A 25,250-nucleotide genomic window follows, 5' to 3' on the forward strand; every position below is an offset into this window, starting at 1 on the left:
TAATGGCAAAGTGAAAACATGTTTTTAGACATTTTTGCAAATGTATTGAAAATAAGTATTCACACCCCTGAGTCAACACGTTGTAGAGGCACCTTTGGCAGCAATTACAGCTGTGAGTCTTTCTGTGTAAGTCTTTAAGAGCTTTCCACACCTGGATTGTACAACATTTGCCCGTTATTAAAACATTCTTCAAGCTCTGTCAAATTGGTTGTTGATCATTGCTAGACAACCATTTTCAGGTCTTGCAATAGATGTTCAAGTAGATTTAAGTCAAAACTGTAACTCAGCCACTCAGGAACATACAATGTCTTCTTCGTAAGCAACTCCAGTGTAGATTTGGCCTTGTGTTTAAGGTTATTGTCCTGCTGAAAGGTGAATTCATCTTCCAGTGTCTGGTAGAAAGCAGACTGAACCAGGTTTTCCTCTAGGATTTTGCCTGTGCTTAGCTCTATTCCTTTTCTTTTTTATCCTGAGCGGTTGTCCTCATGGTGAAACTCCTGAGCGGTTTCCTTCCTCTCCGACAATGGAGTTAGGAAGGGCACCTGTATTTTTGTAGTGACTGGGTGTATTGATACACCATCCAAAAATTAATTACTGCACCATGCATAAAGGCATGTTCAGTGTCTACCAATAGGTGCCCTTCTTTGTGAGGCATTGGAAAAACTCTGGCCTTTGTGGTTGAATCTGTGTTTGAAATTCCCTGCTCGATTGGGGGACCTTACAGATAATTGTATGTGTGGGGTACAGAGATGAGGTAGACATCATGCTAAACACTATTCAATGCAACTTATTATGTGACTTGCTAAGCACATTTTTGCCCCTGAACCTATTTAGGCTTGCCATAACAAAGAGGTTGAATACTTATACTAATTTCAGCTTTCAATTTAAAGTTTATTTTTATTTTTTAAACATAATTCCACTTGACATTATGGGGTATTGTGTGTAGGCCAGTGACAAGAAATCCCAATTGAATCCATTTTAAATTCAGACTTTTAACACAACAAAATGTGGAAGAAGAAAACAATCAGGTGTTGCGATGAATGCTTTCTGAAGGCACTGTCTATGAACACAATGACATGTTGAGACATGACCAGGAATGGGTGGATGCACACACAGCATACGGTGGGGAAATGGTGAGAACACACCCTAAGAGAAATTAGACACTGCTGACTGGTGGAGTTCGAGATAGTTAGTGATAGGCACCAAATATTCCAATAGTGCCTTGTAGAAAGGTTAGCTTTAGGTTAGGATTTTGAATCAGACCAATAACCCAGAATCAGTTAGAAGCCTGAATTAAACCTGACGACAACACAAACTCTTCAAATCCATTTTTTTTAATAAAAGTGCATAGTTGAACATTTTCTCTTATAATCTTGTCATACATGTGGTTTCGCATTCAGGAACCACATAGCAAACACTTTTTTCACATTGCGTACTTGAATAAAAGAGAAGTTGAATCCCGATTGTCCTGCATAAAATTCACAAAACTACAGAAAGGAACTGCATGTAGAGGGGTTGAGGAGGGCATCTTTGGATTAAAGTCGTGAGAAACTGGAAAAGGGAACCAGTTTGGGTTAAAGAAACAACATTGTGAATTACTTGTTGTCATTCAACCTGTTGAGAAGCTAAACAAGTCCAGCAAGCTAACATTTCCAACCTTAATTAAAGGCCTGTAAAAATTAGAACACCGCAGTGACAAGAGTGTTTACTAAAACATGTAATCATGACAAATGGTGTGGGAGAAACAAACTCGTTTTAGTGTTCACATGAATCTGCAGAGTCACTGAGCCATTACACTGTCCACCACATAAGCTACATTTCCCATGAAGCATTTCAACAAAAAGTATATTTGGAGATAAAGAAGAAGGACAAAACATAATTAGCACAAGGGATCTTTTTACAAGCCAAGCATTGCCAGATCCTTAATACCTGAGGCTCAATATAATAATCTTTCAGAGTATGTTTTATAGAAAACTCACTATCAATACCATTCTAGCCTAGACACAACATATTCTTTTACTATAAACTATGTGACAGAACACACCTTCTCGCTGTGATGTAGAGAATAAATCAATGAAACTACATGGTTGACTTATATAATCAAGTGGTATAATCAACTATGCTATCTTCATTAAAGGGTTCAGCACAGGGCTAGTCAACATTCTCAGATGTTTTCTGCTGTCAAATACATATTAAATCAAATCTGGGAATTCTAACAAAGCAGAAGTTCCAGCTAGACTAGCAGGATTCCAATTTAGTCCGTGCCGCCCTCCATAGTTCTCAGAGTTTGAAGTTCCACGATGCAAAAGGACTGGATAGGTGAGTGTATGGTAGAACCTTCACATACCCTATCGAACGAGGTAGGAACCATCATCTTATCACTTACTTAGACCTATCGAATCCTTGTGATCTGGGAACACTGAAATGGTAGAGCTAAAGAAAGAGACTAGTGACTGAAATGGAATCGGGCCACTGTCTAATGTGTTTGTGTCTATGCATTCATCTGTATGTGGGTTTTCCTAGGGGTGTTTGCACATCTCTGTGGTACAGTAAGTTCAAACCTACTCCTCGGGCCCAACTACAGACAGCGAATGAAGCAGACATCTGCACTAATGCAGTAATGTTTCCTCAAATGAACCGCCACAAGGCTCTCTGGGGTATGCGACACAGATTCCAGATCAGATACCATCATCAGAGCAATTCATCACTAGCCCAGATCTGTTGATGCTGTATAGTCAACTCTGATGATAAGAGTTGGCAAGAGCACAAACAGATCTGGGAACAGGCAAATGTCGGGTAACTCAAAAATACAAAGGGGGGTATTAATAGAAACGTATCACCGTTTTTTGTAATGCAGGAATAACATGCTGAACAAAATTCAGCAAAAGATTGTATGCATGAAGTCAACCTCTGCATTACTTAATTTGTTCTCAAAATGTTATGATGTCATTAGGACGACATAATCAATGGTAATTCCCTGAATAAATCTAGACGATAAGCTAGACGATAAGTTCCACATAAGATTTGTGTATATTTGGGCAGCTGAAGTAGCTTTGAGATCTAAATCTCAGAAAAACCCGCGAGAGCGAGAGAGAGAGAGAGAGAGAGAGTAAATTTAGCACAGGTAAACGTTTATTGGGATGAGTCTTGTCCTTGAGGCAAAACTATGTGATTTCCGGTAGATGGGCTAGCCTCACACTCAAAAATGTCTATATTGTACAAATTCATGAAAACAAAAAGGGTTTTGGTCTTAATTTAAGTTTAGGTTTATGCATTAGGGTTAGCAGTGTGGTTAAGGTTAGGTATGACTTTGTGGCTGTGCCAGCTAGTGACCACTCTGCAGAGATGCCTCCAGAACAAGATTCATGACGGGAAAAAAAGGAAACCTGCAATTTTCGAAGATCTGACTGGGGGCAGGCAGTTCATATGCATGAATGAACAGCAGTTGCATCCGGCATCTGGTATGTATCTCTCCACCTCTCTCTCTTTGTGGGGAGGGTGTGTGTTCTTCCCTTCGTTCTTTTCCAGATGGATGCCGACAATGAGGAGAACTATGGACTGAAACAACCCTGATAATAATGTCATCATGACATCACGCTAACCAAGAACTCCAGACACACACACACACACACACACACACACACACACACACACACACACACACACACACACACACACACACACACACACACACACAGACGGACGGACGGACGGACAGACAGACTGACAGACACACACGCGCTCACACACACATGCCAGTAGATATCACGTGCTCAATCATCAGCTCAATAACTCCCTACTGAAGCTGTACATAGATAAGTTGCACTAAAAAACAGCAAACTCTGCAGTTTTCAAGGACCAGGACTACTGAAACACATGCTGCAAAAATGGATAAAGTCATTCTCCAGGGCAATATTCTCCTCAAAATAAAGCTTCACTCAAATGCCTGTGACATTGAAATAGGCCTTTCAAAGATTCATTACATTAGTCCATCATGTATTCTCCAAATGTCCAATCTACTCCCCCTACACTTGGAGATGGCACTAACCAATGAGGCAGTCCCATGTACTCAGATGGGATACAGAGAGAAAACACAATTGAACCTTCATTGTTGTCTGGAGTCTTCGAAGGTACAAGTCATGCTTTTTTCATCCGGTTGCCAGTCTTTTAGAAGGATGTTCTATCCTTCGTAATGGTGTTATTAGTCCTGACTTGAGTAAAGCATCCATAAGAACTTGGTGATCAGTTTGATGGCCACAGCAGTCCAGGGTTGTGTTCATTTGGGCACACCGTAGCAAAACGTTTTGCAACGGAAAACAAAAACAAGCATTTCTTATTAGATAAATTAAGATGGTACCTCCCTGCTTCACTCCGTTTTGGGCGGTTTTGTTCCTCCTGAACACAACCCTGTTTCCAGTCAATCACCGGAGCTGCTGATATAAAACCTTGGATTGCTATATAACCAGTGAGTGAGTTACTGTACATGGCCCCTTGGATTGTCATTATAATCCGCTATGAGATGTCCCTTATGAAACATACAATTGATTGATATGCTTCTGAGTTTGAACACTCCTTATAGTCTTTTGGTTGGGTTGCAGTGCACGCGGACAGAGAGCCTGGGGCACTAGGATTTAAAGGCATCAACAGAAGGTTATTGATCACCTGGCCAGCTGACATCTTTATTACCCCCTGCTTCCCCTACCATGCAGCTGAACTTCTCCAAAATGGCTTCCGCGCTGATCTGGGGCAGGCCGGCGTCCAGTGGACAGCCCTCCACCAGACTGTTCATGGGTGTGGCCGGCACCTGGAAGTCTTCCTCCATCCCAGAGTCCTCGGCGCCCAACAGGCGGCGACGGTGGTGCCGAGAGGCCGAGAAGCAGTGGGGGCGGGAGTCTCCGTCGATACCAGGCGACCCCGTGGGGTCAAAGTGGTTGTCCAGCTCCTCAAAGTCCTCCGTCTCCCCGCAATGCACTTGCTTCTTGTCCCACTCCTTCAGGAAGTCCTTGAGGATAGGTAGCACTTTCTTGCGGGAGGCCAGCGCATTGCCTTGGAGATAGGACTTGATGTCATTGAAGGGGCTGCTCATTGGAGAGGTGCACAGAGAGGGGTTCCGGGCCTTTTCTAATGCTTGGCTCACCTACAGCAGAATGTGAAACACACTTAAAGGTGTATTGCTATTTCATAGTTGCTGTTTTAACATGGACTAATAATCTGAAATTGTCGTGCCTGCATATGCCTGAGAGGAAAAACACACTAATAAGTAACAGCAACAGGCAGCCTTGAATACTTTGATTTATCTCACTTACAGACATGCTTCATATCACATAATAATACTATTTCTTTTCACACCAAGGAATAGTTTCTGAAGGCCAAAATTAAACTAACAAGGTAGGTAGGTAGGTTGGCACACAAAGTAGACCAATTTGTTAAGTATATTTAAGCAACAGGGAGGAAAGATTCACACCAATAATCAAATGGACACTTTACAATACACTGAACTTATATAAAATACTTTTCAGGGTCAGGAACAGAAATGTGCCGCACAAAATTGGTAAATTCTGCAAAGTCTATTAGAGGGCTAGGTGGAACTATTACCTATTATAAAACCTACCCCTATCAAATCTTTACTATTATATTACTAACCCTATAAATATAAAATCATCTCACATCGTAGGGGTCTAGGGATTAATATAAGTTGGCATGGCAGTGCAATTCATACCTCCTCCCTATAGAGGGTGCTGGAGCTGTAGACCGCCAGCTGCCGATGGGGCTCGCTGCGTTCATTGAAAGAGATCGTCATGGCGACCACCGCACCAAAACGATGTTTGTGACAGAACTCACAAAGCTCCCGTTGAAGGCTCTTCCGCTGTAGGAACATCTGTTGAACGCACGGGACGACATACCACAGTAAACAACAAAACTATACCATATAGAAAACAGGCATGGGTTCAAATACTATTCAAAGTCTTTCAAATATTTGGAGCGTTTGCTTGGTTCCATTCTAAAAGGCAAGCTCAATCAAGTACAGATACAGTATAAATGACTTCAAATAGTATTTGATCCCAGGTCGGTTATGGCATTTTGGGTCATGTTTACTTGTCATGCAAATAGCCATGGTTATTGTCATAATTGTAATTTTTGTAAAAAATATATATATTTTGACCTTGTAATGCATCTTTGAAAATAAGCTACGACATACATAATGAATACAACAGCTTTGGTGACACACCTGTCTTAAAAACAAATGGTTTTGACCGCTTGGAACCTTCGCAAATTAAGTTTCTCCCCCTGACCAGTGGTGGCAAAAGTACCCAAGTGTCATACTTGAGTAAAAGTAAAGATACCTTAATAGAAAATGACACAAGTAAAAGGGAAAATCCCCCAGTAAAATACTACTTGAGAAAAGTAGAAAAGTATTTGGCTTTAAATATATAAATGTATCAAAAGGAAATATAATTGATAAAATATACTTAAATAATTTCAAATTACTTATATTAAGCAAACCAGACGGCACCATTTTCTTGCTTTTTTAATTTCCGGATAGCCAGGGGCACGCTCCAACACTCAGACATAATTTACAGATAGCCAGGGGCACACTCCAACACTCAGACGTAATTTACAGATGGCCAGGGGAACACTCCAACACTCAGACGTAATTTACAGATAGCCAGGGGCACGCTCCAACACTCAGACATCATTTACAGATAGCCAGGGGCACACTCCAACACTCAGACATCCTTTACAGATAGCCAGGAGCACGCTCCAACACTCAGACATCATTTACAGATAGCCAGGGGCACACTCCAACACTCAGACGTAATTTACAGATGGCCAGGGGAACACTCCAACACTCAGACGTAATTTACAGATAGCCAGGGGCACGCTCCAACACTCAGACATATTTTCAGATTGCCAGGGGAACACTCCAACCTTCAGACATCATTTACAGATAGCCAGGGGAACTCTCCAACACTCAGACGTAATTTACAGATAGCCAGGGGCACGCTCCAACACTCAGACATCATTTACAGATAGCCAGGGGAACCCTCCAACACTCAGACATAATTTACAGATAGCCAGGGGCACGCTCCAACACTCAGACATAATTTACAGATAACCAGGGGCACACTCCAACACTCAGACGTAATTTACAGATAGCCAGGGGCACACTCCAACACTCAGACATAATTTACAGATAGCCAGGAGCACGCTCCAACACTCAGACATCATTTACAGATAGCCAGGGGCACACTCCAACACTCAGACATCATTTACAGATAGCCAGGGGCACACTCCAACACTCAGAAGTAATTTACAGATGGACAGGGGCACACTCCAACACTCAGACGTAATTTACAGATAGCCAGGGGCACGCTCCAACACTCAGATGTAATTTACAGATGGCCAGGGGAACACTCCAACACTCAGACATCATTTACAGATAGCCAGGGGCACACTCCAACACTCAGACGTAATTTACAGATGGCCAGGGGAACACTCCAACACTCAGACGTAATTTACAGATAGCCAGGGGCACGCTCCAACACTCAGACATATTTACAGATAGCCAGGGGAACACTCCAACCTTCAGACATCATTTACAGATAGCCAGGGGAACTCTCCAACACTCAGACGTAATTTACAGATAGCCAGGGGCACGCTCCAACACTCAGACATAATTTACAGATAGCCAGGGGAACACTCCAACACTCAGACGTAATTTACAGATAGCCAGGGGCACGCTCCAACACTCAGACATAATTTACAGATAGCCAGGGGCACACTCCAACACTCAGACGTAATTTACAGATGGCCAGGGGAACACTCCAACCTTCAGACATCATTTACAGATAGCCAGGGGCACGCTCCAACACTCAGACATCATTTACAGATAGCCAGGGGCACACTCCAACACTCAGACATCATTTACAGATAGCCAGGGGCACACTCCAACACTCAGACGTAATTTACAGATGGCCAGGGGAACACTCCAACCTTCAGACATCATTTACAGATAGCCAGGGGCACACTCCAACACTCAGACATCATTTACAGATAGCCAGGGGCACACTCCAACACTCAGAAATCATTTACAGATAGCCAGGAGCACGCTCCAACACTCAGACATCATTTACAGATAGCCAGGGGCACACTCCAACACTCAGACATCATTTACAGATAGCCAGGGGCACACTCCAACACTCAGACGTAATTTACAGATAGCCAGGGGCACACTCCAACACTCAGACGTAATTTACAGATGGCCAGGGGAACACTCCAACCTTCAGACATCATTAACTGATAGCCAGGGGCACGCTCCAACACTTAGACATCATTTACAGATAGCCAGGGGCACACTCCAACACTCAGACATCATTTACAGATAGCCAGGGGCACGCTCCAACACTCAGACATCATTTACAGATAGCCAGGGGCACACTCCAACACTCAGACATCATTTACAGATAGCCAGGAGCACGCTCCAACACTCAGACATCATTTACAGATAGCCAGGGGCACACTCCAACACTCAGACGTAATTTACAGATGGCCAGGGGAACACTCCAACCTTCAGACATCATTTACAGATAGCCAGGGGCACACTCCAACACTCAGACATCATTTACAGATAGCCAGGGGCACACTCCAACACTCAGACATCATTTACAGATAGCCAGGAGCACGCTCCAACACTCAGACATCATTTACAGATAGCCAGGGGCACACTCCAACACTCAGACGTAATTTACAGATGGCCAGGGGAACACTCCAACACTCAGACGTAATTTACAGATAGCCAGGGGCACGCTCCAACACTCAGACGTAATTTACAGATAGCCAGGGGCACGCTCCAACACTCAGACATATTTACAGATAGCCAGGGGAACACTCCAACCTTCAGACATCATGTACAGATCGCCAGGGGAACTCTCCAACACTCAGACGTAATTTACAGATAGCCAGGGGCACGCTCCAACACTCAGACATCATTTACAGATAGCCAGGGGAACACTCCAACACTCAGACATAATTTACAGATAGCCAGGGGCACACTCCAACACTCAGACGTAATTTACAGATGGCCAGGGGAACACTCCAACCTTCAGACATCATGTACAGATAGCCAGGGGAACTCTCCAACACTCAGACGTAATTTACAGATAGCCAGGGGCACGCTCCAACACTCAGACATAATTTACAGATAGCCAGGGGAACACTCCAACACTCAGACATAATTTACAGATAGCCAGGGGCACGCTCCAACACGAGTCTGGTGACATTGTAGAGTGACTGAAGAGTATGACTGAAAAGGAAAGATTCTAATAGTGGAATAGAATTTTCCCAAAGGAGTCGGAATTATGACTTGGGGAATGATCTGCAAACCCAAATTTGTTAAAGAGTTAGTTACTCAAAGGCAAAGTCGGCCATTTTAACGCATCGCTGTTAACGGGGAAGAGTAAAGGTACACACACACACACACACACACACACACACACACACACACACACACACACACACACACACACACACACACACACACACACACACACACACACACACACACACAGTATGATGCTGAGAGGGTGATGTTAAAGGTAGACTCAGCAATATTAATTTACCATGAGGAGCACGGCAACGTCCGACACAAACAAAGACTGCGCGAAGCAAGAGGCTGCAATGGTCAGCATTTGTTGTCACGCAGCTATCACACTGCATTAGAAAGATGCAAACTCCTGTGCAGATGTTTAACAGTGTATGTGTTGGTGCTGACGAGTGCAGCCCCTTGCCTCACACTCTCTGGCTGCACCTGCTCTTATGGTGACCTAATATCGCTGAGTATCAGTTTAAAGCAAGGTGGTGACAGAGTGGATTAATTCAAGTATCGGCATGGTTAGACAGTACGTACATCTAGTGTCATGTACACAGAGCTGACTGCCAGTCTCAGGTCGCCTCCGGAGACAGCCTTCATGTCCTTCAGCAGGATCTGCTCTGTAGAAAGACCTGTAACACAAGCCAATGTGACACACAGTATTACAATGGCAGCATGTAATTGGGTAATGAATGACACTTTGTGGTTCAATCTGTGTTTGAAATTCACTGCTAGACTGAGGGACCTTACAGATACTTTTGAGGTAGTTATTAAAAATCATGTTAAACACTATTATTGCACACAGAGTGAGGCCGTGCAACTTATTATGTGACTTGTTAAGCAAATGTGTACTACTGAACTTATTTAGGCTTGCCATAACCAAGTTGAATACTTATTGACTTAAGACATTTCAGCTTTTCATTTTTAATGAATTAGTACAAATATTTAAAAAAACATAATTCCAATTTGACATTATGGGATATTGCGTGTAGGCCAGTGATAAAATCTCAATCTAAATGTAATACATTTAAAATTCTGGCTGTAACACAATGTGGGGGGAAAAGTCCAGGGGTGTGAATCCTTTCTGAAGGCAAACAGCCCTGAACCCTCCATGGTAGAAGTTAACCAGACACGCACACACAGAGCAGATACGTCAGACTGTGGTACAATTATCAACAACCTCGACTAACCTGCACCCCCTGCACACTGACTCAGTACCGGTACCCCCTGTATATAGCCTCGTTATTCTTATTGTGTTACTTTAAAAAAATATATATTTTTTAAACTTTCGTTTATTTGATAAATATTTTCTTAACTCTTCTCGAACTACATTGTTGGTTAAGGGCTTGTAAGTAAGCATTTCACGGTAAGGTCTACACTTGTATTCGGCACAAGTGACAAATAAAGTTTGATTTGATTTGGTTGTATAAGTGATAAACAACAACACTCTATTTCTATGGTAAATTACCACAACGCGGGGTGTAAATGTAGTCAAATACAGTCAAGTATTGGATGTGGTCAAGTATTTGATTTTTTAAAAATCTCTGACACAATGTATGTAATGGCGTCGAAATAAGGACGCATAAAAAGAACCCAATACCTACTTTAAAATATGGTGGTGGATCTTTCATGTTATGGGGCTATTTTGTTTCCACTGGTCCTGGGGCTCTCGTTAAGGTCAACGTCATCATGAACATTACCCAGTACCAGTATAACATAACACATAGTAAGATAAACCTGGAATGAGGTCAACACAAGGGAGAATGACTGTCCCCTTTCATTGAAGCCCTGGAAAGTCCAAGGCCGACCGAGGTACTGCAGGAATTGTTAGCAGAAAACAGGATGCCCCATTAAAGTGAATTGAAAAATGGCAATCGTCATGGTCAATCTTTGTGTAAAGAAAACATTACTTAGAAGACAATCATGGTACCAATATCACGGTACGCAGGTTGGCCTTCAGCTTGAGAAGGGGCAACGCTGAGCTAGCCTGCAACGTCTCTTCTTGGAGTAGCTCAAACTGCACATGTTATGTCTCCATTAGACGCCATCTTAACCGACTTCATTTGGCCTGAATGCGCTATTGAGTCTGCACATAGGAATGAATGGTGTCACGTGATCGATGGCTTTGTCCAGTCATTGGGTCAAGAGAGCAGAGGTTCCTACCTAAAGGGTTTGACATATTTTTCTTTTTTTACTTCTAGATGGACACTCCACAACATTCTTTTGACGTTGTGTAATTTCTCACACTTACTCTACAATACTCTTTAAAATACGGGTAACACTTTATTTGAATGGTATGTCCTAACAGCGTCATAATACTGACATAATAATGTCATATTGTCATGACAACCTATGTCCCTGAATGTCAAGTAACAAGGCAGTGTCATTTTGTCCACCTGTCAACACTTTTCCCATGGCGGGTTTTTCTTTGTTACCTGAGATGTCAAACTTGGCGCTCTGTAGGGACTGGAAGAGGGCACCCCTGGGTGGCAGGTCTGGGAAGCGCGACTCCAGTAGGCAGGCCAGAAGGCTGTCCTTGGGTGTGACCTTGCCCGCCTCTGGGGCCATGTTGACACAATCCAGCACAATGGCCCCTGTGTGGGCACACTGCCAAGTATAGGTGAACTGAGCTAATGGTTACCGCTGGCAATGACAAACAAGCGCAACTACCATTTTAGTCCAAATTCCTCCTGCCATATTTCCACTGCCTAGTTCTGAGGTATGCATTGTTTAAAGACCTGGAGACATTGTGACCCTCAAGTACTGGAGTTTGGCACGTGTTATAGAGAATGCTGGACATGAGAGAATTATTGCTGTGGCAACCTTACCGTATAATAATTGGGCCACCTGTCTGTCTAGCACTTCAGGTGCCTTGTGGTGAATGTACTCTGTCACCAAGGTGGCACAGGAACCCACGGTTTCCATGGTGACTGAACAGGAAGTGGAGGGTGTCCTCTCGAGGTGGTGGTGATCAATGACTTCCACAACTGCCTCCTCCAAGTCAATGTCGGCACTACGGGGAAAAGTTGGAGTTGAGTGAATATTGTGAAATACATTGTGTCATATATCCTTAACTATGTGTTTTCTGCCTCCCGAGTGGCGCAGCCGTCTAAGGCACTGCATCACAATGCTTGAGGTGTCACTACAGACTCGGGTTCGATCCCAGGCTGTGTTACAGCCGGCTGTGACCAGGAGACCCATGAGGCGGCGCACAATTGGCCCAGCGTCGTCCGGGTTAGGGGAGGGTTTGGCCGACCAGTGTTTCCTCCGACACATTGGTGCGGCTGGCTTCCGGGTTAAGCGAGCAGTGTGTCAAGAAGTAGTGTGGCTTGGCTGGGTCGTGTTTCAAAGCACGCACAGCTCTCAACCTTCGCCTCCCCCAAGTCCGTAGGGGAGTTGCAGCGATGAGACAAGACTGTCATGAAATTGGGGAGAAAAATGGGTAAAAGGTATCACAAAAAAAACACGTTTTCTTAATCTGGGTCCGGGAAACTGGCCCTCCACATATCAGGCACTTTCCCACAAAGTTATCCTGTGTTGTCAAAACTATTTGATACTGTAGGTATCATTGGTAGAAAGTCTGAGTGAGAAAAAGGCAGAGATAGCAAGGGAGAGAATGTCAGAAAAGAGAGTGTGTGTAATGATTGTCTTCCTCTTCTGATGAGGAATAAGATGGATCGGACCAATGCGCAGCGTGGTAAGTGTTCATGTTATATTTATTAGAATAGAAACACGAACATGAAAACGAAACAGTCCTGTAAGGTGCAGCAACACAAAACAGAAAACAACTACCCACAAATCATAGTGGGAAAACAGGCTGCCTAAGTATGGTTCTCAATCAGAGACAACGATAAACAGCTGCCTCTGATTGGGAACCATACCAGGCCAAACACAGAAATACAAAAACATAGAACAACAAAAAGAATGCCCACCCCAACTCACGCCCTGACCAAACTAAAATAGAGACATAAAAAAGGAATAAGGTCAGGACGTGACAGTGTGAGAAAATAAATAGGAAGAGTCATGTTGCAACCCCTGACCTAGGAAGCACGTTGTGGTCCACTAGGGAGAGAACCAGCCTCTTGGCTCTATGGAGCCCTGCCAGGTCCACCTCGTCACGGAACACCAGAGCCTCTGATGGAACCCCGCTCTCCTTCAGCAGGAACACGTTGTCTAAACGTAGGGGGAACTCGGCCCTCGGGATGTTCAGCACTGGCACCACAGTCTTACACGAGCTGCCAGACGTCTGGGAACAAAGGGGGATGGAAGAAGAGGAAGGGAAAAGGAGGATAGGAGGAAAGGATGGAAGAGGGAGACCAGTTCAAAACAGACATCTGACACCAACACACCTTCCTGCTGAGGTTAGCTGGGATTCCTCTGCAATGTTTTTGTCCACCTTCTCAGACCTTTGGCGTATCTTGAATATCTGAGGCTGTGTGAATATTTCATGAGTAGCGGGGGCGTATAGGCTAGCGAGCAGCTATAGGCACGGGTTAGGGAGGGCAGATGGATCAATGCAGTAACGAAAGATAAGGAGAGACCGGTGGCTGGTGGCCAGGGCACAGACACTGTTTTTATGCTTGAGTATGAACCGAGTGACTCTGAAGGTTGTCTGGTCCTATTTTGGAGAATTCTGGGAATTTTGATTACGCTTGGTCAAGCTATTCATGGACCTCAGACCTAGAAATTAGTCACTCTGAGCTGGGGATGCTTCAGGACTTGGCCCAGCTCTCTCAACACTATTAACAAGTTAAATTAGGAGATATATGAATTACTGCATAGCAGGACATATTAATTTACAAATTTGATTTCAAACAACCACAACATAGAGTCTATGGGTCTTCATACTAGAAGATTTCCAGAAGGTACAGTACATCACCAAAAGTATGTGGATACCCCTTGCAATCTCCATAGACAAACATTTGCAGTGAAATGGCCTTACTGAAGAGCTCCATAACTTTCAACGTGGCACTGTCATAGGATGCCACCTTCCCAACAAGTCAGGTCGTAAAATTTCTGCCATGCTAGAGCTGCACCGGTCAACTGTAAGTGCTCTTATTGTGAAGTGGAAACATCTAAGAGCAATAACACTCACTACCAAGTTCCAAACTGCCTCTGGAAGCAACGTCAGCACAATAATTGTTTGTTGGGAGCTTCATGAAATGGGTTTCCATAGCAGAGCAGCCACTCACAAGCCTAAGACCACCATGGCAATGCCAAACATTGACTGGAGTGGTGTAAAGCTCTCAGCAATTGGACTCTGGAGCAGTGGAAACGCGTTCTCTGAAGAGATAAATCACGCTTCACCATCTGGCAGTCCAACGGATTAATCTAGGTTTGGCGGATGCCAGGAGAACGCTACCTCTCCCAATACATAGTGCCAACTGTAAAGTTTGGTGGAGGAGTAATAATGGTTTGGGGCTGTTTTTCATGGTTTGGGCTAGGCCCCTTAGTTCCAGTGAAGGGAAATTGTAACGCTACAGCATACAATGACATTCTAGATGACTCTGTGCTTCCAACTTTGTGGAAACAGTTTGGGGAAGGCCCACGTGCTCAAAGTGAGGTCCATACAGAAATGGTTTGTCGAGATTGGTGTGGAACTTGACTGGCCTGCTAAGAGCCCTGATCTCAACCCCATCAAACACCTTTGGGGTGAATTGGAACGCCGACTGCGAGCCAGGCCTAATCGTCCAACATCAGTTCCTGACCTCACTAATGCTCTTTTGGCTGAATGGAAGAAAGTCCCCGCAGCAATGTTCCAACATCTAGTGGAAAGCCTTCCCAGAAGAGTGGAGGCTGTTATAGCAGCAAAGGGGGCACCAACTCCATATTAATTCCCATGATTTTGGAATGAGATGTTTGACGAGCAGACATACTTTTGGCCATGTAGTGAATGTATTTGTGGGTAACAATTTACTAAAACCCCCTGTTATATAAGGGCTACATAACACGGTCATAATCATGGCATAACTGGTGTCAGCTTATGATAACTGACGTTATGTCGTGATTATGAGTGTTATGTAGTCCTTATGACTCAAGTAAAGCAGGGGTGCCGAAACAAAATGAAATCTCAGTAGTGAGACACCCCAAAAATACATGGCTGATAATTGCATAAGATCATTCTGGAAGCCTCTTGCGAGGGCCAAGTTTGTCAAGGGCACTAGGACCCCACTTCCAGCGGCCCCGAAGTAAAGTGTCAATTACTTGTTACCGTATAAAAAACCTAAACATATGAGAAGGGGAATAGATACTTCAGGTATGGTAACTCATTTTCGACCTGGGTTGAGGGATTCACTAATGAGAGGCGGCACAGGCTAGAAGCTAGCTGACTCACTGTGGACAGAAAGTAGGCGAAGGCGAGGGACGACACCATGGAGTCGAGGTCACAGGCCTCGTTGCCAAGGACAACGTGGATCCCAGAGCTGCCCTCTGAACTGCCCTAAGGAAGTAAGGAAGTAAGGAAGTAAGGAAGTAAGGAAGGAAGGAAGGAAGGAAGGAAGGAAGGAAGGAAGGAAGGAAGGAAGGAAGGAAGGAAGGAAGGAAGGAAGGAAAAGAGAGGGGGAAGTAAAGAGAGTGGGAAAATTCCTTGTCAGATTTATACATTGTAGATTTCTAAACCGTTTTTTTTTTACACAGCCAAGGCTACACTAGTCAAAATGTAAAAAGCATTGGCATTGGCAAACCATCGCCAGAATGCTAGATACCTGCCTGCAGTCAGTTAATGAATAGCCAAGAATAGCCTAGTGAAACAAATCCCATGTTGACAGACTGGAATGGTAGACCTATATTTAATTCCGGCTCACAGTAGTTAGTTAGCATCTTGCCTATGCTATCATTTTTGGACTGCTGTTTTTAATCTACTTAGGCTATGATAATCAAAGAACATCACCTACTTTAAAGTGGCACTCCAGTCCACTTTTGACCTAATTTAACAACTGATTTACTTAACAATAGGCACATCTCAATAGGCTGTCCAGATAAGTTGTGACATAGCACAAGACATGCTCCTCTATTGCTCCTCAAGAAGGAGGGCCGATGACATCACAGATTCCCATCAAACCAACTCTTTGAACGGCCCACTCCTTGAAGTTTGCTGTCGTGTCAAAAAAACAAAAAAACAATTTTGCTCAAAACGTATTTCTTTACCCTTTTGTGTGTGTGTGCTGCATTGTATTTATACCTGGGACATAGCTTTTCAACAGTAAATGTTCAAAAACCGCTGAGGTACGTCTTTAATAACAATGAGTGAATGTGCAGCTACAACTATGACACAGCCTTGTTGGACTCAGCGAGATCATTTTGCCATCGACTGGTAGACCCACTGTGATAAGGAGTGTGATTAGTATCGCTTTATCTGGGACATAATGATAGAAACGATATTATGACTGACACCGGGGAGACGGCCTTGCTGTGATGGGATGATGGCAAAGCTGTGACAGCACTAATTACCCGTGTGTGTGTGTGTGGCAGTATGGCAGGACACAAAAAGCTAAATCAACCGTCTGGCTTTAGCTAAGTTCTTCTGAAGCACTCTGCTATACATTGATGAACACTTTCATTAGCTAGTTCCGTTAGTTTATGGACCTAACTGCTGGAAACCTGTCATTTATCTGTAAACCAGGAGAAGAAGTCCAAACACTAACTATTTGGTAGGGATTTATATGCTAACAACTACTTGGTCCTTTAGGGCCACCTTCCTGTTCGGGTGGCGCTCGGTGGTCGTCGTCACCGGCCTTCTAGCTGCCACTGATCCTTTTTTCCCCCTTGTCTGTTTGTTAGATGTGCATCCTATTGACTTCAATGGTAAATCAAGAAATATGTCCAGGTCTGCCTTCTGGACAGATTTTACTCTCCATCAGTATGGGCTGTAGCTTAGTGTGTGGATGGAGAGAGAGCCATTTCGCCCCATGTTAAGTGCCCAATGTAAGTGCCCCGAGGGCGGCACTAACGGGAAGCCAGTGTGAGTGTACGACAACATGGCATCATGGGCGCCCAGCCTCCCCTTCCCTCTTATCTCCCTCTTACCAGCGTGCACGGCACCTCCCATCAGGCGTAGCAGTGGACAGACCCCAGCAGGCAAACAGGAGCCAAGGGAGGCTATATTTAACAACAGTGTGTGTGTGTGTGTGTGTGTGTGTGTGTGTGTGTGTGTGTGTGTGTGTGTGTGTGTGTGTGTGTGTGTGTGTGTGTGTGTGTGTGTGTGTGTGTGTGTGTGTGTGTGTGTGTGTGTGTGTGTGTGTGTGTGTGTGTGTGTGTAGAGCTCTTCAACCGTGAATCCACAACAGCCACATGGTAAACAGAACGATTCAGGTCGACATCTACTACAGCTGTAGTAATCCACTATTGCCGTATCCATTCAAAGACGAGGCTAGAAATATAAACAAGGGTTAGATAAGAGGTGAACAACTTGGTTGGTGGGAAAACTTAGGCCTGACACAAATACGGAGGTGTAGAGGAGGAATGTTATGATAGTACCATGATTATGACAGGATGCTCTGATTCTGCTCTTCATGCATGTCCTTGTGCACCTGTCTTGTGTGCCATTCGCAGATCAAGTGTAGCCAACGGTGTTAATGGGAAACGCAAACTGTTTTGCAACGGGCTTCATATTCAACTCACTCTGTTGCCGAGAAATGTCAATTACTGTTACATAATAGGGCAGTTTTCGAACAGTTATCCCCATATCCCATGCTAATGTGAATTCGACCACGTTCACAGAGCAATCCATTTAGGCCTGCATTTGAGTGCAGCATTCAAGCCAGGGATCACTTTGAGCCAGGTTGCGTGCTTCATTGGGTTGATATCGATGAGCCAATAGTGTTCCATTACTGCTGAAACACAAATCAAATGCAGTAAGGCACGCTGGCTACTCTCACCCGTTCCCCTTTCTGAGAGCCCCATCATAGCTCTCATTCCATCTGGTTAATGTAAAACCGCACCACACTGAGGCGTTCTCTCTCCAATCCACTTAGCACAGGCCTCAGGGACTCAGAGAGATAAGGCTGAACCGTGGAATTGGTGGATGGAGTAGCAAGTTGTTTGGAGAGAGGGAAGAGAGACAAACCCCTAGTTTTCCTCATTCTATGCTTCTTTTCTCATCCTCATCATCAGTATAACTTTTCAGCTAAATAAATTCCACCTTGATTCCCCTTTTGTTGGGAATAGTGTTATTTTAGGTAGGAAATGGGTATGGTTTAACTTTAGGCAACGGTTATGAACTTGGGCAGGTTGACATTCCTTAGATAGGCAAAACAAAAAACATGTATAAACAAAATGCTAAACAGGGTGGTTCGAGCCCTGAATGCTCATTGGCTGACAGCTGTGGTATATCAGACCGTATACCACAGGTATGACAAAACATTTATTTTTACTGCTCTAATTACGTTGGTAACCAGTTTATAATAGCAATAAGGCACCTCAGGGGTTTGTGGTATATGGCCAATATACCATGGCTAAGGGCTGTATACAGGCACTCCACGTTACGTCGTGCTTAAGAACAGCCCTTCCTTAGATAGGCAACTCCCGTACGGGAGTTGTAGCGATGAGACAAGATAGTAGCTACTACAACAATTGGATACCACGAAATTGGGGAGAAAAAGGGGTAAAAAAAAACGTAGACTTAAAAACTGCAAATCAACCAATGGAAAAGTAAAATGCTTTATTATCTAAAACTGTAAAGTGTGTGGGCCACGCAGAGAGTGCAATTTGAGGCCTTGTGGCGGAAAGTGATACAGGCGCTGGAGATGGGGGTGTGTTCTAGTGGGCAGGTGTGATGTAGTTGTTTGTATGTGTATGTTTTGTATTGTTTATAAGAGATAAATTAAATCACAACAACATAATTATGGCACACACAGTCAAGGAAGGAACTACCTGACAGATATGTACTGTTAAGGTCGACCGATTAATCGGAATGGCCGATTAACTGGGGCCGATATCAAGTTTTCATAACAATCGGTAATCGGCATTTACATTGCACTCCACGAGGAGACTGCGTGGCAGGCTGACAACCTGTTACGCAAGTGCAGCAAGGAGCCAAGGTAAGATGCTAGCTAGCAATAAACTTATCTTATAAAAAACAATCAATCTAAACATAATCACTAGTTAACTACACATGGTTGATGATATTACTAGTTTATCTAGCTTGTCCTGCGTTGCATATAATCAATGCGGTGCCTGTTATCTTATCATTGAATCACAGCCTACTTCGCCAAATGGGTGATTTAACAAGCGCATTCGTGAAAAAAGCACTGTCGTTGCACCAATGTGTACCTAACCATAAACATCAACGCCTTTCTTAAAATCAATACAAAAGTATATCTTTTTAAACCTGCATATTTAGTTAATATTGTCTGCTAACATGAGTTTATTTTAACTAGGGAACTTGTGTCACTTCTCTTGCGTTCTGTGCAACAGAGTCAGGGTATATGCAGCAGTTTGGGCCGCCTGGTTCGTTGACAACTGTCCTCAAAAAGACAGCCAACTTTGCCAAACAAGGGATGATTTAACAAAAGCGCATTTGCGAAAAAAGCACAAATGTACAGGTACCTAACCATAAACATCAATGCCTTTCTTAAAATCAATGCACAGAAGTATATATATTTTTTAAACCTGCATATTTAGTTAAAAGAAATTAATGTTAGCAGGCAATATTAAACTAGGGAAATTGTGTCACTTCTCTTGCGTTTATTGCTCGCAGAGTCAGGGTATATGCAACAGTTTGGGCATCCTGGCTCATTGCGAACTACTTTTCCAGAATTTTACGTAATTATGACATAACATTGAAGGTTGTGCAATGTAACAGCAATATTTAGACTTATGGATGCCACCCGTTAGATAAAATACGGAACGGTTCCGTATTTCACTGAAAGAATAAATGTTTTGTTTTCGAAATGATAGTTTCCGGATTCGACCATATTAATGACCTAAGGCTCGTATTTCTGTGTATTATTATATTATAATTAAGTCTATGATTTGATAGAGCACTGAGCGGTGGTAGGCAGCAGTAGGCTCGTAAGCATTCATTCAAACAGCACTTTACTGCATTTGCCAGCAGCTCTTCGCAATGCTTCAACCATTGCGCTGTTTATGACTTTAAGCTTGTCAACTCCCGAGATTAGGCTGGCAATACTAAAGTACCTATTAGAACATTCAATAGTCAAAGGTATATGAAATACAAATGGTATAGAGAGAAATAGTCCTATAATAACTACAACCTAAAACTTCTTACCTGGGAATATTGAAGACTCATGTTAAAAGGAACCACCAGCTTTCATACTTTCTCATACTCTGAGCAAGGAACTTAAACGTTAGCTTTTTTACATGGCACATATTGCACTTTTACTTTCTCCTCCAACACTTTGTTTTTGCATTATTTAAACCAAATTGAACATGTTTCATTATTTATTTGAGACTAAATTGATTTTATTGATGTATTATATTAAGTTAAAATAAAAGTGTTCATTGTTCATTCAGTATTGTTGTAATTGTCATTATTACAAATATATATATAAAAATCGTCCGATTAATCGGTATCGGCTTTTCTTAGTCCTCCAATAATCGATATCGAAAAATCCTAATCGGTTGACCTCTAATCTACTGTCTCGGTCTATTGAACATACCGGTAGCCTTGTCCCACCACTGAAAACGAAAGACTGCTGCAACCAATAACATTAAATTGTCTTCAAGTGTTTGATTATGGAAAAGATGAGCATGTTGAGGGCCCCCCAACCTGTGAGTGTGTGGGCGTGAGACAGGACAGGCATACAAAGTGTTAAGCTCCCCAGGTAGAGTAGTCAGGGACAACCCCAGACATAAACATCAACACTTAGTCTCGAGCCATGTGAGGAGGCCATAATGTGAAGTGACAGTGGCTAAACTAAGGCTGCCCAGTGCCCATCAGAACAGAGACCTTCTGTGTGGCAGTATTCAGATATAACCTGGCCTAAGTGGTTGATGTGGACCAAACAGAAGCATCTGACCAGAGGGCAGGAACATTAAATCTAACAGACGACAAGAGCCAGGAAGTATGCCACGAAGCTTTGATTACGCCCATTTAAAATGGGAACTCATACTTAGAGAAGGGGGGAGGATGCTGGGAAAGAATAACTTTTAAGTGAATGAATCAAAAGACCACTACAAACTACAACTAGGACACTACAAACTACAACTAGGCCCCTACAAACAACAACTAGGCCACTACATACTACAACTAGGCCACTACAAACAACAACTAGGCCACTACAAACTACAACTAGGACACTACAAACTACAACTAGGCCCCTACAAACTACAACTAGGCCCCTACAAACCACAACTAGGACTCTACAAACTACAACTAGGCCCCTACAAACTACAACTAGGCCCCTACAAACCACAACTAGGACTCTACAAACTACAACTAGGCCACTACAAACTACAACTAGGCCACTACAAACTACAACTAGGCCACTACAAACTACAAGTAGGCCACTACATACTACAAGTAGGCCACTACAAACTACAACTAGGCCACTACAAACTACAACTAGCCCACTACAAACTACAACTAGCCCACTACAAACTACAACTAAGCCTACATCCAGGCTGTATCACAACCGTCCGTGATTGGGAGTCCCATAGGGCGGCTCACAATTGGCCCAGCGTCGTCTGGGTTTGGCTGGTGTAGGCTGTCACTGTAAATACGAATTTGTTCTTAACTGACTTGCCTAGTGAAATAAAGGTTAAATAAAAAATGTACAGTGTCTTACGGAGAGGGTTTTAAGAAGGAAATTCAATTCAGCCCATTACATGTTTTGATTAGTCTCACGTTATGTCCCGAATGTGTTCTCTGATTCTCTCTCGGGCCATATGATATCCCACCACAGCTGTTCTCTGACGGAAGGAGAAAAAAACTAAAGTAAAGCAGGTTAATGGTGACTCCTCAAGAGTAATCGCCCGACCCCTTGAAATTAGACACATTCTCTTTAAATCTTTGCTGTGCCTGACAGCCATAGACAGCAGCATTCCATACCAAGGCTGCAGGGGAAGGAGGGAGGAGGGATGAGATGTCTGCCATTCAGGCATAGTGACAGAGGTGTCACCTAATATCACTATTAATAATGTCACATGCACAAGAGTCAAGCTGTTGGACCACAGGAATTTGGAAGTGAGAGCTTTAGCCCAGACTCCAGCCGGAGAAAGAGAGATGTGTGCGTGTGCCCACATAGCCTATATAAACAAGGGGTACCCACCAGACATGGCAACTTTAGTCTTGAATGTACACACAGGCAATACAGTGTGCAGGAGATGCCAGGGTGGGACAAAAAAGGGAATAGCTTAAGAGGGTTTTCCCCACTATGTCAGGTTCTTTGCACTTGACTAAAATGTCATATAAATCATTAACCCTCTCATGGCATTGGTCATCTGACTCTACTGTGGCAACCCCTTGCAAAATATGCTGAAAACATACCAACGATGCAATATGTGACAATGGCTGTTAATGAAGTTTCAGTGGGCAGTATTCTTTCTACCTCCTCTTGCTCTCTGACAATTCTAGCTCTTCATCCACACACCACCTCCTTATGAGTCATGGCGCTCTGTGTTTTGTGTGTCAGACCTTTTACAAGAAAAGATTCATCATCTTCAGGAAAAAATGATTTTTGGAATCTTGAACCATACTGCAATTAGTCTCTTTTCAATTCAGCTATGTTGTAACTTGAGAGAATGAATCAGTAAACTCTCAATTTTAGTTGACAGGTTGTTAGGATATCCATACATTATGAATAATATAATAGTAATAAAGTAGTAATAGGCTAGCTAATTCAATTGTAAAAGCAGCAAAGTCTTGGAAAAAAGTGACCAGCCTCTGTGACAGTAATTTAGACAATTGGAATATGTAAATTAATTGCATGACAGACAGCAGAGAGCACGCGATGAACAAGGCTAGTCATTAAACAGAGGAAATGAAACATTTGTAAAATATGCAATGCAATGTATAATAAACGTATTCGTATGTGTGCCTACCTTTAATGCAGCGCTACATCTCTGTAGAAACCCCTCCATTTTCACCAGCGTTGTGCACTCCCGGGATATTCTGCCAAACAGAATGTTTACAAACCCGTGTCCTCTGCATATACAATTTGACGAATATTCATACACCACGTTTTGAAAAGCAGAAGCTCCTGGAGGGTACACAGTGTCAGTGATGGGTCGTTCGCGAACGAACGGCTCTTTTTGAACGGCTCTTTTTGGTGAACGTCGGGGACCGAATCGCATCTGTGAAAGAGCCGTTCATTTGGCTCCCTGATTTGAATAATGTTTATACTTCTTTTTGAGCTCCAGACAACGATTATCTGCGGATGATAGGTTATAAAAACATGATTTGAAGATTGTAATTCATCACTGCAGAAACAATTGATAGTGAGGAGAGAGACTTTTTCTGGCCCACACATTGTTGCATTGCGTTCCTTTTTTTCTTATATTTTTTTGCAGGCCTTGTAATAATTTGGAAAGGTAAAAATGTAATTGGTCTCGCATGTCATGGACTGACATAATGGCAGGCAACGTTGTCGGCTTCACATTAGAGATTTTCAGAGGAGGGACCAAGTGACTATTATTTGAGTCACAAGCAAGTCTCAACTCACAAGGTCCGAGTCTCAAATCGAGTCACAAGAATAACTGGTCAAGACTCTAGTAAAGTCTAATTCGTGCATTCTAAGAGCAAGTCAAGTCGAGTGGTCATGTTTTCAAGTCAAGCCTCAAGTCAAGTAAAAAAAAAAGACATGCATACATGCAAAGAATTGTTCAACTATAAATATTTGTGTATTTATTGAGGCTAGCAGACAGCCCTTTTCATTATTTGGTCAACTTTCGACTAGCCTATGTAATTGTAAAATAGGGACCTTGTAGCCAGGGGCGGAGCCAGAAGGGTGTCCGGGGTGGCACTGGACACCCCTGACATCTGATTGGCCACCCCAATATTTAATTCGCTACTGGCAGTAGCATTTGACATCTCATTTCACCTCTTGTTGAAAGAAGCATTATTTTGCCGTTTTTAAATTGAGGAGAATATTAACGTTGGTTGCAAGATACAAAATAATAAGAAGAATAAGAACATACAGAATAAGAAGAGGGAATATTTCCACAGCTCCACAAGCTCTTTTCGCGATTGGCGAAAGCATCATATTTGAAGTACATTTTAAGGTTTAGCATCGGGTTTAGGTTTCCTCAACAACTTTTACGAAAGTTGAGTCGCTGTGTAAGTTAACGGTAGACCTTTGGTTCCATTAACAGACAGTTAATCAGATAGGTTAAATTGGGAACCGATCTCTCTTAACATTATGTTTACATCTGTGCTAGTAATACACAGATACACAGAATACAGTACAGTATACAAATGTTTAGCTAATATGGGGTAACTAGTAGGCTACAGCTGTCAGTGTTCAGCAAGTTAGCATTCAGTAATTTGAAATCCATTAACTCAGTTAGATTTTCGTACTTGAACTCAAAACAAACATGTGTTATTATCAATCTGTTAACGTTACTCAAAAGAGTACCACAATTTGCAGATAGCCTGTTTGCTATCGTAAAGGTATAAGAAATTATAGCTAGCTAAGTTACTTACTGCAAAGTAGGGCTAGCCATGATCAAACTAGTCATTTGGGCGGGTAGTTCATTTTAAGGTACAGTTATGATAATGGTGATTTGTAATTAAGATTGAGATTGGACTAAAATGTGGAAAATTGGATTATAATTATGTAGCCGATGTGAAATCAAATCAAATCAAATTTATTTATATAGCCCTTCGTACATCAGCTGATATCTCAAAGTGCTGTACAGAAACCCAGCCTAAAACCCCAAACAGCAAGCAATGCAGGTGTAGAAGCACGGTGGCTAGGAAAAA

At 42.9% G+C, this 25,250-nt stretch overlaps 1 protein-coding gene across 2 annotated transcripts; it reads right to left on the reverse strand.

The window, feature by feature from the left end:
* Positions 1–1,316: 1,316 nt before the first annotated feature.
* LOC110496281 (exopolyphosphatase PRUNE1) lies at positions 1,317–24,233 on the reverse strand. 2 transcript variants are annotated; one of them, XM_021572085.3, is made up of 8 exons: positions 23,372–24,233; positions 15,705–15,809; positions 13,411–13,616; positions 12,199–12,383; positions 11,806–11,964; positions 9,908–10,002; positions 5,720–5,878; positions 1,317–5,137 (listed from the first exon to the last, which is right to left on the reverse strand). In XM_021572085.3, exons 1-8 carry the CDS (start codon positions 23,621–23,623, stop codon positions 4,652–4,654), a joined length of 1,647 nt encoding a protein of 548 aa, XP_021427760.3. In that variant the 5' UTR covers positions 23,624–24,233; the 3' UTR covers positions 1,317–4,651. The 2 variants fall into 2 exon arrangements, with proteins under 2 accessions (XP_021427760.3, XP_021427761.2); XM_021572086.3 differs by lacking the exon at positions 15,705–15,809 and having other exon boundaries at positions 23,372–23,894.
* Between the last annotated feature and the right edge of the window lie 1,017 nt (positions 24,234–25,250).

The sequence above is a fragment of the Oncorhynchus mykiss genome, chromosome 18 (genome assembly GCF_057628025.1).
Source record: "Oncorhynchus mykiss isolate SJ-2025 chromosome 18, ASM5762802v1, whole genome shotgun sequence".
Classification (NCBI taxonomy): domain Eukaryota; kingdom Metazoa; phylum Chordata; class Actinopteri; order Salmoniformes; family Salmonidae; genus Oncorhynchus; species Oncorhynchus mykiss.

What these genes read in the sequence shown, in the direction of transcription:
- LOC110496281 (XM_021572085.3), bottom strand. Translation starts at nt 23,623, where the DNA reads ATGCGATTCGGTCCCCGACGTTCACCAAAAAGAGCCGTTCAAAAAGAG. An exon ending in GATGTAGCGCTGCATTAAAG is followed by an intron (nt 15,810 to 23,371) that starts GTAGGCACACAT and finishes TTACTTCCTTAG; the next exon opens with GGCAGTTCAGAGGGCAGCTC. An exon ending in TCGCCTACTTTCTGTCCACA is followed by an intron (nt 13,617 to 15,704) that starts GTGAGTCAGCTA and finishes CTTTGTTCCCAG; the next exon opens with ACGTCTGGCAGCTCGTGTAA.